The 16571-nt window shown below is 41.8% G+C and overlaps 1 protein-coding gene across 3 annotated transcripts in view; it reads right to left on the bottom strand.

Annotated features, from left to right (window-relative positions):
* The window catches only part of TJP2 (tight junction protein 2), a 2224967-nt gene that overhangs the window by 47738 nt on the left and 2160658 nt on the right, over window positions 1–16571 (bottom strand). For all 3 annotated transcript variants that reach the window (XM_044064349.1, XM_044064348.1, XM_044064350.1), the window contains one exon: window positions 4321–4677. In XM_044064349.1, coding sequence (XP_043920284.1) covers window positions 4321–4677 — 357 coding nt within the window. The remainder of the gene's footprint in view (window positions 1–4320; window positions 4678–16571) is intronic.

Raw genomic sequence — 16571 nt, 5'->3', positions numbered from 1 at the left:
ACCACTTACTTAAATAAACTGGAGTCACTCCCATTCAACCCAACACTATAATCCCGGGTGATTTCAACTACCCCAATATAAACTGGGAATCATATACAACCCTAGACTTGCAGGTCCAAAGATTCCTGGATTTTGTCAACATGAACATCCTGAATAAGCTAGTCTGAACACACACTAGGGGTGCCAACATCCTTGACCTAGTCCTCACCAATATGGAGGAATATTGCACCATACCATAACATCCTCACTGGTCAGGTCAGACCATAAAGCTGCTGCTTCAAAATAAAAATAAACCCTTGTGACACCAGGTAAACATGGAATTTTCAGGAATTATTCCAACACAAACTTCATACCCCCAACCATTACTTCCCCAGTCATCATTAGGGAGCAGGTCTTTAAAACATTCTCCAAGGCCAAAAACATTGTAATGTTTGGACCTGATAATATCACAGGATGCCTCCTAAATAGCATGAGATATGACCTATCAGGGCAACTAGAAACACAATTTAACCATAGCCACGACACAGGTTTCATGCCAAACAAATGGAGGGCTTCTACTGTATTCCCTCTGCACAAGGGCAGGTTACCCATGGACTCTGGAAATAACTGACTCTTAAGCCTTACTAGTGTCATTTATAAAGCCATGGAAAGAATAATTATAGACTGATGGGTTCCTATGTAGTCATGTGTTCCTATGTAGTCATGTATCAGTCACTGGATCCAACTCAGTTTGGTATCTTCAAGGGCAGATCTTGCTTACTCAACTTGATGAACTTCTTCAAGAGGGTCACCAAAGAAATGGATGAGCTCAAAATGGTCCATACTGCCTACCTTGCCCTGGCCCAGGTATTCACCACAGCACCATACTAGGGCATTGTAGACAAGCTCACAAAATTAGGTATACACCCATATGTCACCTGCTGGATAGCTGGCTGGCTCACTGACAGGACTCAAGAAGTTAAGCTAGGGGAACCCACTGCCACAGAGAGGCTGGTCACTAGCGGAGACCCTCAGGGCTCTGTGCTGGGCCCGCTCTTTTTGGCATCTACTTCTTAGATGTAAAGGCCAAAATTAAGGCCCTCTGGATGACAGAACTAGCTTTCACAGAATCCTTCCCAAGGCAATAATATATTCCAAGAAGGGCCAACACAGACAAATAATTAGTGCCAGAGGCATGATTTAAAACTCAAGGCCAAGAAATGCATAATAGAGCCCTTTGGGAAGTCAGCTACCTCAGGAAACTACCTTATGGATAACATAAGACTCAAAAGTAGGCCCAGTAATCAGGGAATTGGGCATGTATGTAGACAGTAGCCTGGCTTTCGACTAACATTTGTTTAAGGAAGTAAAAAATCATTCTATGTTGTTCAACTTGTAAGGAAAGGTATGGCATCTAGGTCCAAGGAAGTGATCGTTCTACTGTATTAGACCTCATCAGTCCCATCACTGAGTACAATGCCTCCTTTCGTATGTACATGACCAAGCACATTCAACAACTGAAATGTCCACAGAGGTTCCTCACAGAAAGAATACAGGTTATTAATAACATGTCCTATGCAGATCACCTTAAAGCTCCATCTCTAAACTCTAATCCTTACAGACTGTTGAGGGACAATCTACGTCTGGCATAAAAGGCATCCCTGTGTCCCACTCTGATGGATCTTCTTGCATATCTGCAAAACAAACATTATCAGGTATACTTAATTCAGGGACTTAAATCTTGCTTGCGATATAAACAGGACATGTTGGAGGGACATGTGCATCTCTCAGAGAATACCCATTCCTGTAACAGGATTCTCATCCATGTGAAGAAGAGTTCTTTCCTGACCCTATTCAAGCTAAACCTCGACCAGTGGGAGACGGGAAATTTACTCCTGTCCTGGCACCTATGCCTCTAATGGACAGAGGCAGCTTGCAATTGCTTAAGAACCCATGTTCACAGGTTGGTACTAGGCTATTGGCCCTAGGGCCTATACAAGCCTAACCATAACGATTTCCTGGATATTTTTCCACAGTATTTACTTCCCTGGACCCCTGTCTAGCAGGGCGACTGATGTGATCCCGGGGTGAATTTCCTATCTCCCATCCAATTGTCAAGGTTCCTTTTGAAGAGGGCCAAGGAGACGCTCTGTTTGACATGTATGGGTACAGTCTATTCCAGAGTATGGAGAGTCTCAGGGTAAGGAACCTATCCCTCCAGCATATTTTGTTCATTGTGATGACCCTGGAGCGTATGGCTTACTATATACTTACATATATATCTTAAAATAATGTCTAGGGCACCAAAACTTTGTTGCATACATTTGGGATGCTTGGCTAAGCTTATAATGGTCCCTGTGTTTTCTAATCTAGTATATACTTATGAAGAGTATATGCTTGAGGCTAGTTTGCTGTATTGCCCATGTTACTTGTTTATACTGTAACCTGAAAACATTGTCTTAACTGTCCAGCTGAACTGGGGTTTAGTGCAAAACAATACAAGACAGATGTTTTACTACCCTCTAAGGAAAAACAATAATGATGGTAATCAAGCTAAAATGAACAAGCTGAATGACAATGTCTTACTGGGAATAGTAATTAAGGCAGTTTGAGTGGTAAAAGTGAATGTCTGATTTATTACAGTTTTATTCTAACTAAGCTGCACTACTACTGTACTTTCAACAGGGAACCATGGCAGGTGGAAATTGTACACAAATGTATTTTATCTTTCTCTCCACACAAAATCAGCATTTTTTTTTTCAGAACTTACAACATTACATTTCTGACTGGACTAACAATGAACCTATTTACATATTCAAGTAAATCTAGCAAAGGAGAGCAACAGCTTAATTTAACAAAATGATGGAGAGTATCAGTATATGATATGGAACACCAGGGTAAGCCATTTTCTTATCCTGTGCCTGGTTTTGTTATTCAGGTTGCATGTTACAACTCAATTACAAGAATCCTGAAAGTCAGAGAACTTTTCAGCGACAAAGAAAATTACACAATCGTTATGAGAAGTCATGCCGATGAGCCAGTGACTACAAACTTCTATTACTTATGGCTTGAGTTTCCCTACTATTACAGTTCATCCTAAATGTATTTAAATACCTGAGAAGTTTAAATTACTTGGTTGTTTAAAATGCTGAATACATTCGAGGAAGCTGAATGCAATGATTCCATACAAGTTTAAGTGCTTATAAAATGTAAGGAAACGTGCATTACCAACACCAATACCATACCCTCACAACTGTCCTTTTTGCCTAATATTTTTGGTGTGTTCCTCATAAAATGTGTGGTCTTCTGGCAAATTGTTGAGGGTTGAATTCACTAAATGATACACATTTGAATTTCAGACTGATATCCCTTAGAAAGTGCATGCTAATGCAAACCCTTTTATTGCAATAATTTTCTAAGTTTCTAAGAGCAATAATTAAAATCTGTCCCAATTTTTGGTCTTTGTCCTACCACTTTAGGCATTGTCCAGATTTTTTGTGATAAGAAGTTGAGAGGTATGACCAACACCTTTACTACTGACAATTTAATGAATGTCCTGTCTTTATCACAGAATTTGCCAGTTTAATATCTCTACATTTAAGAGGCTTTGGAATTAACTTTTACTGCTAAATGCATCGTGGGGTGGAGGAGCAGCAGTTCACCAAATGATTTATAAATTAATTTTCAGTAAAACAGGCACAGTTAATTAAGTTTCCATTATAATCTGTTAAAAATGGAAAATGAATGCCTAATTTGTATACGTTATACTGCTTAGCATATCTGGAGACCTTTAAGAGGTACTGTTCAAAACTGTCTGTACTGCATTTAAGGAAGATGTAAAATGAAACCTATACATGGCAGTACATGTGCCTCATTTTCTACTTGATTAATACAACCTGAAGCACATACCAAACTATTACATGGCAGTGAATACAGGTACTGAAACTTGCAATGTTTGCAAAATATTTCCACATTTTTTGATAAAGCTGTCTACATTTTCTAGCAGTGCTGGTCAAAACATACCAGGCATGAGTAACAGCTTGACAAAAATTCTGAAACAAGGTTGATAATTTGAAAAAGGATATTGTTATAATCTTTTAAATTCTTACTTCACTGTGTAGTGACTTTATTGTCAATATAAGTTAGGGCAAATTTAATTACACTGTTGTTAAACTATATTTCATGATTATAAATAAATTGTAAAGCAACATCAAAATTACATTTGAGATGCACCACTGACATTAAGCAACATTAAACCACATATTTTCCAAACCAGTTTATTTTCCATAAAATCAGTTGAGATATACTATTAAAGCTATCTAACAAAACTTGTATTCATACCCTTGCATTCTCAGCCTCCTGTAGTTCTAGCATTCGTTGTGTCCTTGCTTGGACGTCCAGATTTTCAAATATTTTCACTTTCCCCAGAACAGACTTTGGAACATTCTCTCCCTCATTTGTTGCAGGCTGTTCCTCCTGTGCATGAAAATTAGTTGGCAGTGCTGCTGGCTTAACAACTGCTCGACCACCAAAGGCAGGTTTCATTGCCACAGGTGGAGGTCCAACTCTAGAAACTGATCCAACTGCAGCCTGGGGATGTTCACTGCTAGGAGGAGTCTGAATTCCAGGTTTGATTTCATAGTTCTTCCCGATATCATACTGTGGATAAGGCATCTCTTCTTTCTGCTGCAGTTTAGCCTGTAAATTGAGTCAATCAGATAAGATTTAACACACGAGTATTATAGAAACTATTAAGTTAGATTACAAGTACGTACTTCCATCAGCAACAGAAGTTTAGCCTAACTACTGAAAGAGTTGCAAAATGGCAACTACTAGTGTATTTTTATGTCAGTGTCAGAGCAATTTGTAGTTTCCTGACAGCCTGTTATCCACAACTTTAATTTCCTTTTCTCTTTTACTCCATTGACTCTGTATGCCGCATATCCTTCCAGAACAAATGCAAAGAGGAACCTGTCCCAGTATGTAACTGTGTACAGATCAGAGCTGTGGTAGGATGACACAGCAGACTATGCAGTATCCTACATTAACTGATGGAATATCAGCCACCAGATTACTATGAACGGAATATTCCTCGATGAAGTAAAAAAACTCATGATGCAAATTCTACATTAATTCTCCTGAGCTAGCCATCTTTTCCTGACAAAGTCTAGTCTGGTCAACCACATCACAGAGAACAAAAGTGGACATCTCCTTTTCCTGTACATTTTTTCTCAACTCATGAAGCACAGCAAAGGAAGGTAATAAAGAAGGGAAGTAATCGGCATTTTAATCACATGGGGACGATGAGTCTCATGTATACTCTTGTCACTTTAGTGTCTGATTTATATTCCCCTGATCATAGCATGTGGCAAGAAGGGAATATATAGCTGTCTGATGTTTTCAACATATCAGATATTTGAGACATGAACTCTAGTAGCATTACTTTTGGGATTGTCTCAGTGGTACCACTTTTTTCCACACTGTCACATGTCCTCTTGTATGGGGGAGAGTCTTTTGGATACTGCTCATACTGTCCCATGTAAAAGCAGCACTACCCTATACCATCTATGTTTTGTAGTAAGAAATGTGTAATTTATGAAAATCCAACAGCTCAGAAATTCATAAATTCACAAAGTAATGACTATCAAAGTTTGTATCTACCCTGTTGTTGATGTCCACAGTGGTGCACTGCCATCCAGACACATTTCCATCACTGTCTTGTGCACTTATCTTCTTCAGTCATGAACAGGGTGCACTAGCACACACCCATGCTACCTTGTCCAGTGACAACTGTAGAACCCTTACTGTGTATATGCTGTACATATTTTGTTATGCACCTTGTCCTCACAGTCGTGTGTCCTTCACATGTAAGCAGCAAATTCTTACATAATGTCCTTCAGAGGTTTTAATGTAGTCACAATGCTTCATACACTGAAAAGGATAAAACAATTAAGTGAAGGCATTGTACTCTTTACTCTAGTTAGTCATTATTATGGCAGTCTTAGTTTTACTATAGTTATATATGTATGTGTGTGGTTTACTATCAAAATTTTGAAGTGACTAATTTCGACTGTGAGAAGGTTGAACACGGAGGTGCAGAGAGGCAAAACTGCGAACACAATTCCTGTCAACTTTGAAACGTCGACATGTATAGCTTGTGTTTGCAGTTTTGAACATCTGTGTTTTGAAGTGCATCGCACTACAGTAGGGATCGGGAAAATTACCCTTCTCCTCACGGTAGTTCGATCTTGGAGTTAAAAAATACAAGTACCAGGGGTTGGGGGTGGGGGCACAGGGAGACTTGCCCCCCTGCAAAACAGTAGAAATTTCACTGCATACTAGTGAATGTATTTCCTAAATGGTGATCAGTCGAGTGCTGACTGTTTCCTTCGAAAAGACCGACATTCTGAGCAATCGGCTGGATGTTTTTCCATTGTTCCTGTTTGGGGATGTGCACAGTCGAGGTAAGTTACTTCAACATTTGGATAAACCTATATGTGTGTGTGTGTGTGTGTGTGTGTGTGTGTGTGTGTGTGTGTGCGTGTGCGTTTGTGAATGCATATATCTATGGGATCTTTATTTTCTGAAATAATAACCAACAACTCTTGCAGTCTATCAACAGAAATGTGTCAAAATGTTAAGTTTTAGCATTAGTTTTGATTCTTTGCTTTGGTCATGTCTTCTGAAACTATCAGAGGCAAAGGTCAGGATGTCCATCTATATAGCTGGGACTAACTACTTTTCCCAGGCACCCCAACATGCATACGGTCAATCAACTTAAAGGCCAAATAATACAGCTTCAGGAAGAGCTATGTCTAACTTATAATGATGGCAGTACTTTAGTTGAGACTGCTTTGTCACAGACAGATTCTCCTCCAGTTTTCTTTACATGTGTTGACTCTGTACTGTAGGGGAATAAAACCCTCACTACAACATATACTAACCAAGACCAAGTAGGGGTACAGGCACTGGAAGAAAGTACAGTTGTGTACACTTACCATAAATGTAGATGTTCGAGTGCATTCACTGTTGCAATCCTTAAAAAAATGGGTTATCTGGCTCCCGGTTGCCCACAGTCAGCCAGAATACCAAAATCCTTGGTATATGACATCAGCTGCCTTTGGTTTAGGCCTGATGTCAGGACATCAGGTACAAAAGGCAGCCAATGCCATTTCCTCAGTTTTTCTTGCCTTAACTGTCAGGAGCCCTCAAAAAAAGGTTAGACCAGGAAAAGAAAATCCAGTCTGTGCCCTAGGAAAAAATGGGGGGGTAGAAGGGGGAAACCAGGACTGCAACAGTGAATACTAAACTGTCAATGCACATCCAGGGAATTCAGTAACCTTTATCTTTTACTCTGAGGATTAGGAAAGAAGGTAGGCAGGTAGATAGACTGGTTAAGAGTCAGGCTAGAAACCACCTTAGGCATAAAGGAGGGATTAGCTCGAAGAGAGGAGGGTGGCCTAATGGTTAAGGTGTTTGCCTTACAAACACAAGGTGCAGGGTTTGAGTCTCATAAGGGATAATTGGCTAGGCTTTAAATGGCTCTCAAGGGCAGTTAGCTTAGTACTAATCTAGGAGAAACCCGATCCACATGGAAGATGATAAAAGGCTCTACTGCCATTAAGGCCTGCAGCTCAGAAACTCTTCTAGATGAAGTAATAGCCAAAAGAAAGGCAGTTTTCCAGGAGAGAAACTTCAGGTCTGCTGAGGCAGCTGGTTCAAAAGGAGGCAGATTAAGTTTCTCAAGTACAAAACTGAGATCCCAAGCAGGAGTAGGTGCCCTTCTGGGAGGCTTTAAATTGCTAGCTCCCCTGAGGAACTGTGTCATCAAGGGATGAGAGAAAATGGGATGCTCAAAGGAACAATGAGCAGAAATAGCTGAAGCATGGATTTTGATAGAAGAAAAGGAAAGTCCACCATTAAGTCAAGAATAAGAGGAAGAGTAGGTTGAGAAGGGTCTTCCCCTCTACTCTGCATCCAAATGGAGAATCTTTTCCACTTATCTGCGTAAGATTTCCTAGTGCTAGGCCTCCTGGCCTCACGAAGGACCTCAACCACTTGTTGGGAAAGGTTTAAATTATGAGTCAAGCTGCCAAATGCAGAGTCTGAAGATAAGGATGCAGAATTTCCCCCCCCTCCTGAACCAAGAAATCTGGTATCAGGGAAGATGCCAAGGCTGAGACTGGGAGAGACTGCAAAGTAGTGGATACCAATGTTGTCTGAGCCAGTATGGAGCTATGATGATGGCCCTTGGTTTTTCGTCCCTTATCTTTAACAGCACTCTGGGAAGAAGAGGCAGAGGAGGGAATGCAGAGATCGAGAGCTGTGTCCAGAGGAAGGACAGAGCATCCACCTTCCAAGCTTTGTTGTGATGATCCCTGATGCAAAAGGTTGGAAGAAGGTGGTTGGTTGGAGATGAGAAGAGATCCACCTAGGGAGTGGCCCAGCACTGAATGATGCGATAGAAGATAGTCTTGTTTAGTTGCCACTCGTGAGGATCCAGGACCTGTCTGCTCAACTGGTCTGCCAGGGTGTTGAGCCTTCCTGGAAGAAACTGAGCTGCCAGACGAATGCCCATGGAAGCTGCTATGGACCATAATATCATGCTTTGTCTGCACAGGGGGTATGCGTCCCTCCCTGCTTCTTGATGTACCACATGATTGTGGAGTTGTCTGTCCTGACCAGAAGAGTACCAGGAGAGAGAAGATGTTTGAAAGCCATTAAGGTCTGCTGGACTGCCATCAATTCCTTCAGATTTATGTGCAAATGAACCTGTTGAAAGTTCCAAGTCCCCTGAATGCATCTGCCCTCTACATGTGCTCCCCAAGCATAGTCCGAGACATCCGTGGTGAAAGTCTGGCTGGCAGGAGGTGGACAGAAAGGCAGGCCTTTGTTCTGTGCACAGGCCGTCGCCCACCAAAGGAACTCCATCTGCAGGCAGGGAATCAGGGGAAGTATCAAGTCTAAATCCTGAGTGTGTTGACACCAAAGGTTTTTGAGGTACCATTGTATTTTCCTCATATGCAGTCTGGCATATGGAATCATCAGAATACATGAAGCCATGAATCCCAGGGCTTGCAGGAATTGCCTTGCAGAGAGATGGGTCATGCTTGCCAAATTTTTGAAGCAATTTGAAAGATCCATTTGTTTCTCTTGAGGGAGGAATACCATCTGGGTGGCTGTGTTCAGGCTCGCTCCCAAGAATACAATCTCCCTGGTGGGTACCAATGTTGACTTCTTTTCACTGATGGTGTAGCAAAAAAGAGGTGAGAAGGTTCTTTACAAAGTCCAAATGCTTTAGAAGTTGCTCTGGACAGTTTGCCTGAATAAGACAATTGTCCAAGTAAGGGTAAATTTAAATGTTTCTTTGCCTGCAAAAAGCAATGACTGGAGACAGGCATTTGGTAAAAACTCTGGGAGCAGTAGATAAGCCAAAGGGCAGTGCAGAGAATTGGAAGTGCCTGTTCCCCACCCTGAAGCGAAGGAACTGCCTTGCAGCTTTCCCTTACTGGGATGTGCAGATAAGCTTATTTGAGATCCAAAGTCACCAGCTAGGAATCCTTGGCCAGCATTGGCAGCAACTGCTGAAGAGCGAGCATTTTGAATTTGGGAATCACCAGAAAAGTGTTTAGAATGGACAAATCCAGAATAGGGTGCAGGTGCCCCCTTTTTTGGGGATCAGGAAAAGTCTTGAGTAGAAACCCTGGCCTATCTGTAGTGCAGTAACTGGCTCTATTGCTCCCAGGTTTAGTAAAGAAGAAACTTGTTTTTCTGGTTCTGTCCTTTGATTTGGGGGGATATCTTGTTATCCTTGGTGGACAGGGAAGGTGTGAAAGGAGAACTTGTAGCCCTGGAATACTATTTTTGAGCACCCATTTGTCGTCTGTGATGGTGAACCAGACATTTGCAAAAATGGCTAACCTCCCCCCCACAAAGGAAACCCTGTGTCCGCAGAGGCAGGCAGGGGAAGGCCAGAGTCATTGGGAATGCTTGCTTTGGGAAGGTTGCTTAGAACTCCCCAATTTTGAAGAGGAAGCCTGCCAGTGCTTAGCCTTTTGAGGGGTGAAGTCAATCCCCTAGAAGACCTGTAGCCCCTAGGCCTAGTGTGACTCTGTTTACTAGGGTCAGGAAAAGTCCAATTCTTAGAAGGGTCATGTCTACTAAAACGAGGAGGCTGAACTTGCAGAAAGTCCTTAACAGTTTGCATAGATTTGGCTTTATCCTCCAACTTTTTCAACACCTGTTCTGCTTTGCTACCAAAAAGATTGTCCTTGTGCAAAGGCACATCCAGTAATTTAGATTTGACAGGTTCAGAAAGGGGCTGTTCCCTGAGCCAAGCATGTCTTCTAATGACAGAACCAGTAGCTGCTGCCCTGCAAGAAGCCTCCAAAGTGTCAAAACCACAATGTAGAGAATGTTTAGTGACAAGAGTGGCAGAATTCAATAAATCATGCATGTCCTTACTCTCCATCAGGGAAGGAACACCAGCAATTTTAGCCTTAATAGCCTCCAAAGTATACTGCTGATACTAAAGCATATGTAAAAGACAATTAACAGACCTAATAGCCAGGGTGGAACAAGTATAAACCTTTTTACCCCATCTATCCAAGGCCCTAGATTACCTGTCAGAAGGAACAGGACTTTTAGCAACCATGGCTTTAACACCCTTAGAGCCCTGAGCATTAATCTCTGGATCAGCAGTAGGATTCTTGAAAAGGAAGTGATGAGAATCAGGAACTCTATAATACCTGTCAGGCTTTCTGGGAGCAGGAGGAGCAGAATTAGGAGTCAAAGAATTCTCCATGAAAACATCAACAACAACTCCCAAAACTGGAGGGATAGCCAAAGGCTTATGCTGTGGAAAATCCAAGAATTCCCTAATCCGTTTCTTAGACTGAGGGTAGTCCTGACTTTCCCATCTGAAATGCTCCCTAAGAGTATTCAGAGCATCTCCAAAAGAAAAATCTGGAGGAGAGGCAGAAGGGATGGAGACTTCTGCATCAGAATCCTCAAAACCAGAAAAAAGTGGAGAGTTTCCCTCTTCATCAGCCAAGTTGCTGGAAACCTCAGAGTCTGAGGCAGAAAAAGCTTCTGGGGACAATTCTTTTAGAAGGAGGTGGCTGAGAGCCCTTGATAAGGGTCAAGAGATCACTAGTCATTTTAACCATCTGAGCCTGAGGCATTTGAGGGGAGGCCAGCACCTGCTTTGGAGAAGATTTTCGGCTGGATGGCCTGCTAGAAAGCCGGAGGAACTCAGGAGGCCTAGCCACTGCAGAAGTCTGAATTAAGGTCATCGGTCTGGATCTGGTCTCCAGGCGGAGAAAAGAGGCCTCAGAAGCCGGTGCCTGCTTAGCGGCTCCTGATCCACCAGAGGCGGAGACTGGCAGAGGGTCAGAAGAAGTGGAAGCCTGCGTTATGGAGGACTCAGAAAAGGTCTCCGCAGATGCTTGCTGCTGAATCTCCGCGGACTGCAGGGACAAAGAAAGTGCCTCACTGACTACCGCTGGGCCAACAACCAACTTAACAGGGATGTCGTTGGCTAATTTGACCCTAAGCCTGTCGCAGTCCTTATCCTTGCGCTTCTTAGGAACATCTGAATTCGGAAGACCAGAAGACGCCATACTGACGAACTTAGGCCAAACTCCGAAATGCTTGAACAAGATCCTACATCTACGGTGTATGGTACGCGGGTTGAAAGAAGCACAGAGAACACAATTAGGGATGTCGTGCTCAAGGCCCAAACAAGTAATACAACAGGAGTGAAAATCACGGTGCGGAATCTGTTTTCCACAGACAAGACTGTTATTAACTTTCTCTGACATTCGTTAAAGCAAGAAAAGAGGGTCCCCAATGGGGTACTTATCTGAGGATGTCTTCAACTAAGCAGTCGGAATACAAAAAGAAGGTACTCGGCCAACCGGCACTCATGAAAATGCTTCTGCTTCAGGCTCCGCGGCAAGAAAGATTGAGGAAATGGAGTTGGCTGCCTTCTTTTGTACTTGACGTCAGGCCTAAACCGAAGGCAGCCGACGTCATATACCAAGGACTTTGGTATTCTGGCCAAATGTGGGCTACCGGGAGCCAGAAAACCCATTTTGTAAGGGCTGCAGCAGTGAAACATGATGAACATCTGTTGATGGAATTACTGGGGGGGGGGGGGGGTTGAGTAGCTAACACAGGCATGCCCATCTTTGAGGAATGGAGTATGAAGGTGACATTTAATGGTGAGGAAGGGGGGAATCAGGCTTACAACACTATGGACAGGTGCAAAGGCTTGGTGTTACAAAGCCATTTGCTGCTGTAACCTTCAAGGGATACATGCAGCAGTGTGGAGGTAGACACTACAGGTACTTGTAGTAAAGCAATTGCTCACGGTCAACCATGGGGGTGGAGTTAAGGCTCATAGCAAACCCCTCCCTCCACCAAAGTAAACACAGGGTGATTTCTACAGTTGAGGTGCTGCTGGGCAGTTCACCACCAAGGAAAAAAATTACGGTCTGTCCATAAATGTGGATGGCACCGGTTTGGGACAGTGAAGCCAGTTCCTCAGGCTTATGGGACAAAAGTGGCACTGAAAGCTCAGAGCCAACCAAGATCTGAAGTTCTGTGTGTGTGGTGGGAGCAGATATCATAACACAATTCATTGGCTGCATGGAATGATATTCTACTAACTCACATTTGCTCCAAAATAGGCTAGACCACATTAACAACTGATTTAATTTGAGATAATTTTCCTTACATGTGACAAAATGTGATATGGTTCATTTTGTTAAAAAAACATGGCATACCATATAGGTGACATACCCTCCAATCAGTCATTGTGGTAAAGGATCTATACACTCTTAAGGATAACTCCTTATCTTTTGAGTATCATTTCTGTGCAGTAGTTTGGAAAGCCTCCTGTCTGCTTCATCCAATTGTAAATGCATTGCCTTTAGATCCAAAGAAGTCCCTTTACTTATTAGACCCATTATTCAATATACTGCCCCTTTTGAATGCATCTGTCCAAATATATCAGTCAACTTGAAAGACCTTAGATATTCTTAGCTAAAAAGAGCACTGGCTTCAAAAATCTTACTTATCAGGAAAGACTGCAGTCTTCTCTATATTCGATCTCTTAAAGACTCCTTTGTGGATATCTGAAAATAGTCTTTCAAGTCACAAAAGATTCAATCCTCCCTTGGCTCCCTGCTTTGCAGAACCAGTGGGTCCTCAAATACCTAGTTAAAGTACAAGATAATCATCAACGGATACATAAGACGTGCTGGTGTGACAGATTTATATCCTAACATATTCCTCCACACCTGGAAAAAAACTGACTACATATTAAACAGAGTAGCACCCTTGCCATGAACAAAGTAAATCTAGACAATTAGAAGGGCAACCTCAAATTTCACTCATCTATCTTTAGTTATGCTCCTTACGGCTGGATGGAACTTTTAAGTACAGGTTACTGGCTAAGCTTGCAGACTGATTGCCTAGCACTCGCCTACTACACCCAGCCCAATTACAGTAACTTATCTTGAGGCTAGCCTTTTCCAGAAAGAGGATGTCACTCCATAGAGGTGAGGTGCATGTTGAGAGAGGTGAAGCAGCAGAATTAATGATGAACAGACAGAGAATGACAACAGTTTGATTATCAGCAGGCATGAGGCACAAGAAGCACAGAGGAAAAGTTTCATTTTCACACAATATCCAAGCTGTCTCAGCACATACAAAAGCAAATAAGCAGCTTTACTTTTGCTTTCATCCATCCATCCTCAACCCCTTTTTCCCATTTTGCACGGTGTCAATCACATCTCGAGCCAGGATTTATACCCCCGGTGACTAGCCCTGCAGTTGTACTTCATCTGTATCACTCACTTGCACCTACAGCCAATTTAGAGTGTCCAATCCACCTACTGCATATGTCTTTGGAATGTGGGAGGAAAAAGGAGTACTCAGAGGAAACCCACGCAACCACTGAGAGGACATGCAGACTCCACACAGGAAGCACCCCACCTGAGAATCGAACCAGAGAACCTTTTGCTGTGAGGCAACACTGTAACCACTGTACCACAGCAGCCGCCTTTACTTTTGTTTTCATGTTTTGGAAAAAATGGCACCTGCACAGCATGGATAAAAGCAGACAGAAGGACTTCAATTATTATTTTTTTTTATTTATTTGACATTTGTTGACCTGGATAGTCCAACTGAGCTTGAGCCCTTTTTCAGCAGAGGCCCAGGGAGAAAAGCTCCACAGTACAATATATACAATAAGAAATTTAAGAGCACAAATTAAATTTCACAGTACAAATTAAATAAGTAATGTATTGTACAAGTAACAAGAAAATAGCAAGCACTGCAAATGGGCTTGTTTTCATGTCCATCCTATCATTATGAGTAACTGTGCAAGGTTTAGTACACATAAATGTCTGCAACTCAGAAATCTTACTTGCTGAGATTACTGCTAGAACAGAAAATGACCTATAGAAACACTTCAGAAGTTGGTAGTGTCTTTTTTCCAACAAAAATCTTGAAACCTAGACATAGGAATAAATAGAAATAGTTTGTTGAAGTAGCCTCAAATTCAGCAATTATATCAAGGAAGGTTTTACTTAGGGTCTCTTTATACTGAAGAGGTTAACAACAAAGTGGGTGAAATTACAGACAGATGTACATTCACTGAAAAATAAGACAAGCTTGTCTTTTAAAATATGGTTTAAATAATCGCAAATAAGGTTTAATAACCAAGCAGTGGCTGGGGTAATAATGTTCTACTGTCCAAAAGAGAAACCTTTTCTACTCTGACATGCTTTTTGCTTCTCTCATGGTAAGAATCACTCCTGCAGAAAAAGAGGAGTTGTTCGGTGTTGGAAAAAATCCTCCAGAAGACTTGTCATATGCATGCACAGCACTGTTCAGCAAAGAGGAACAATCAACACTAGAAAAATTGCTAATCAAAATAGAAATGTCAACCACAGTGGGCTCGATCAATTAGGTATTCTAACAATTAAGTCAGCCACATCCCTTTCAGCTTAGAACAGTACTTGAGTATTAGAGTGAACTGCAAAAAAGTTACAAGTCCTGATTCCAAAAGAAATAGAAAGCATTTGCCTTACATGACGGAAAGGGGTGGAGAATGGAGCAAAGGCTGGTGTTTGTGCACTGACCTTTAATTTATTAAAGGTCTAACTGTTGAAAACTTGGTTGTTTAATGCGGATTCCTAAATGTTTCTGGACGTTCCGCACAGAGGGAATATGAATGAGATATCGCCTACCTGCTGATCTACCACATTTTCTAGTTTTACACTTGTAGGACATCTTCATGAGGAATCTGCTTTGGCTACTTTCCCCATTTCCTTCATATTTATGTGAAAGAACAGTCATATTTGTGAACTACAGAGGGCTCCTCAAGTATAACCTAAAATGTCTCATCATTTGTTATGATAGGGGAGGAAGAACAAAAGACGGTCCCAGAGAGTTTTAGGCTTTTCCCAGAAAAGATGATCAGTTTTTGTGGGAGGAGGAAAGTGGAATATCTGAACCTAATGAGGATTTTAAACAGGTAAATACTTACGCAATATCCCACGACTGTGCATGGGTGTATCAGGATACACCCACTGCTGATGTGTTTTGATCATGACAGCGAAGCCAGAGTGATTAACAAAGCCAACCATGGGTAAATCCTGATATACCCACAATCACATTATACAATTACATTATTTAAAATTAAACTACTTATATTTCATAAATAACATACTTGTATAAGGGCATTTCAGTTTCTTCCAGATAGTCTTCCCTAGACTGATGCACTGTGCATGCATATGGGACTTACATTCCCACACTTGCACAGAATGTACAACAGACATGCCGGTTGTGCGGTGCAATAAACATGCTCATTTTGGAATAGTAATGAGTATTTATTGTATAACAGAGATTGGAAACTTTACGATTACTCTGGAGACTGTGTACAGAAATAAGTAAGACTTGTGAGGATTTCTGACTGGAATTAACATACATACACTCCTGATATTGCTATTTTTCTCTAAAGTGACAACTTTATGGGGGTGCATTTTTTCCCTGGGTATGCACCAAACTAAGGATGTGCACAACCTCTAAAGCAAGCACACCCACTACAATTCAAGAAAAAAGTAAAAACAGTGAGGTCTTGACAACTACACCTTTACAAAGAAACAAATAAGTACTAGCCCATTTCACAAGGACTTCAACAGTAGATACCAGGTAGAGAAAACGTAAAAATAAAAGGGGCATTGCTGAAGCATATTTGTGGCCCACTAAAGAGGGTCCCCTTATAGGCCAACTGATATGGCAAGATGGCACACTATATGTAATACTGGGGACCCTTCTTACAGTCCGTCTACAACTGGAAACAACCTCTCAGGGTACAAAAAAAGTCAAGAGGACAACCAAGTGGCAAAAACTCAGATGGTTAGCCAGATCCATTGACTAAGAAGGATAAAGCCCCAATTATAATCCAGGTGAACAGAATTCTACTAGTGACTCTGATGCCTGCTGGAGTTGTGATAGGAGAAATGAGACTTATGCCTGCTTCTCTCTCTTTGATGGGGTGGTGATATGTGCTCCTGAGC

This window comes from Protopterus annectens, chromosome 2.part2, assembly GCF_019279795.1.
Source record: "Protopterus annectens isolate FY-2018-M chromosome 2.part2, PAN1.0, whole genome shotgun sequence".
Taxonomy (NCBI): Eukaryota; Metazoa; Chordata; order Ceratodontiformes; family Protopteridae; genus Protopterus; species Protopterus annectens.
This window is presented reverse-complemented; position numbering and strand designations above follow the sequence as displayed.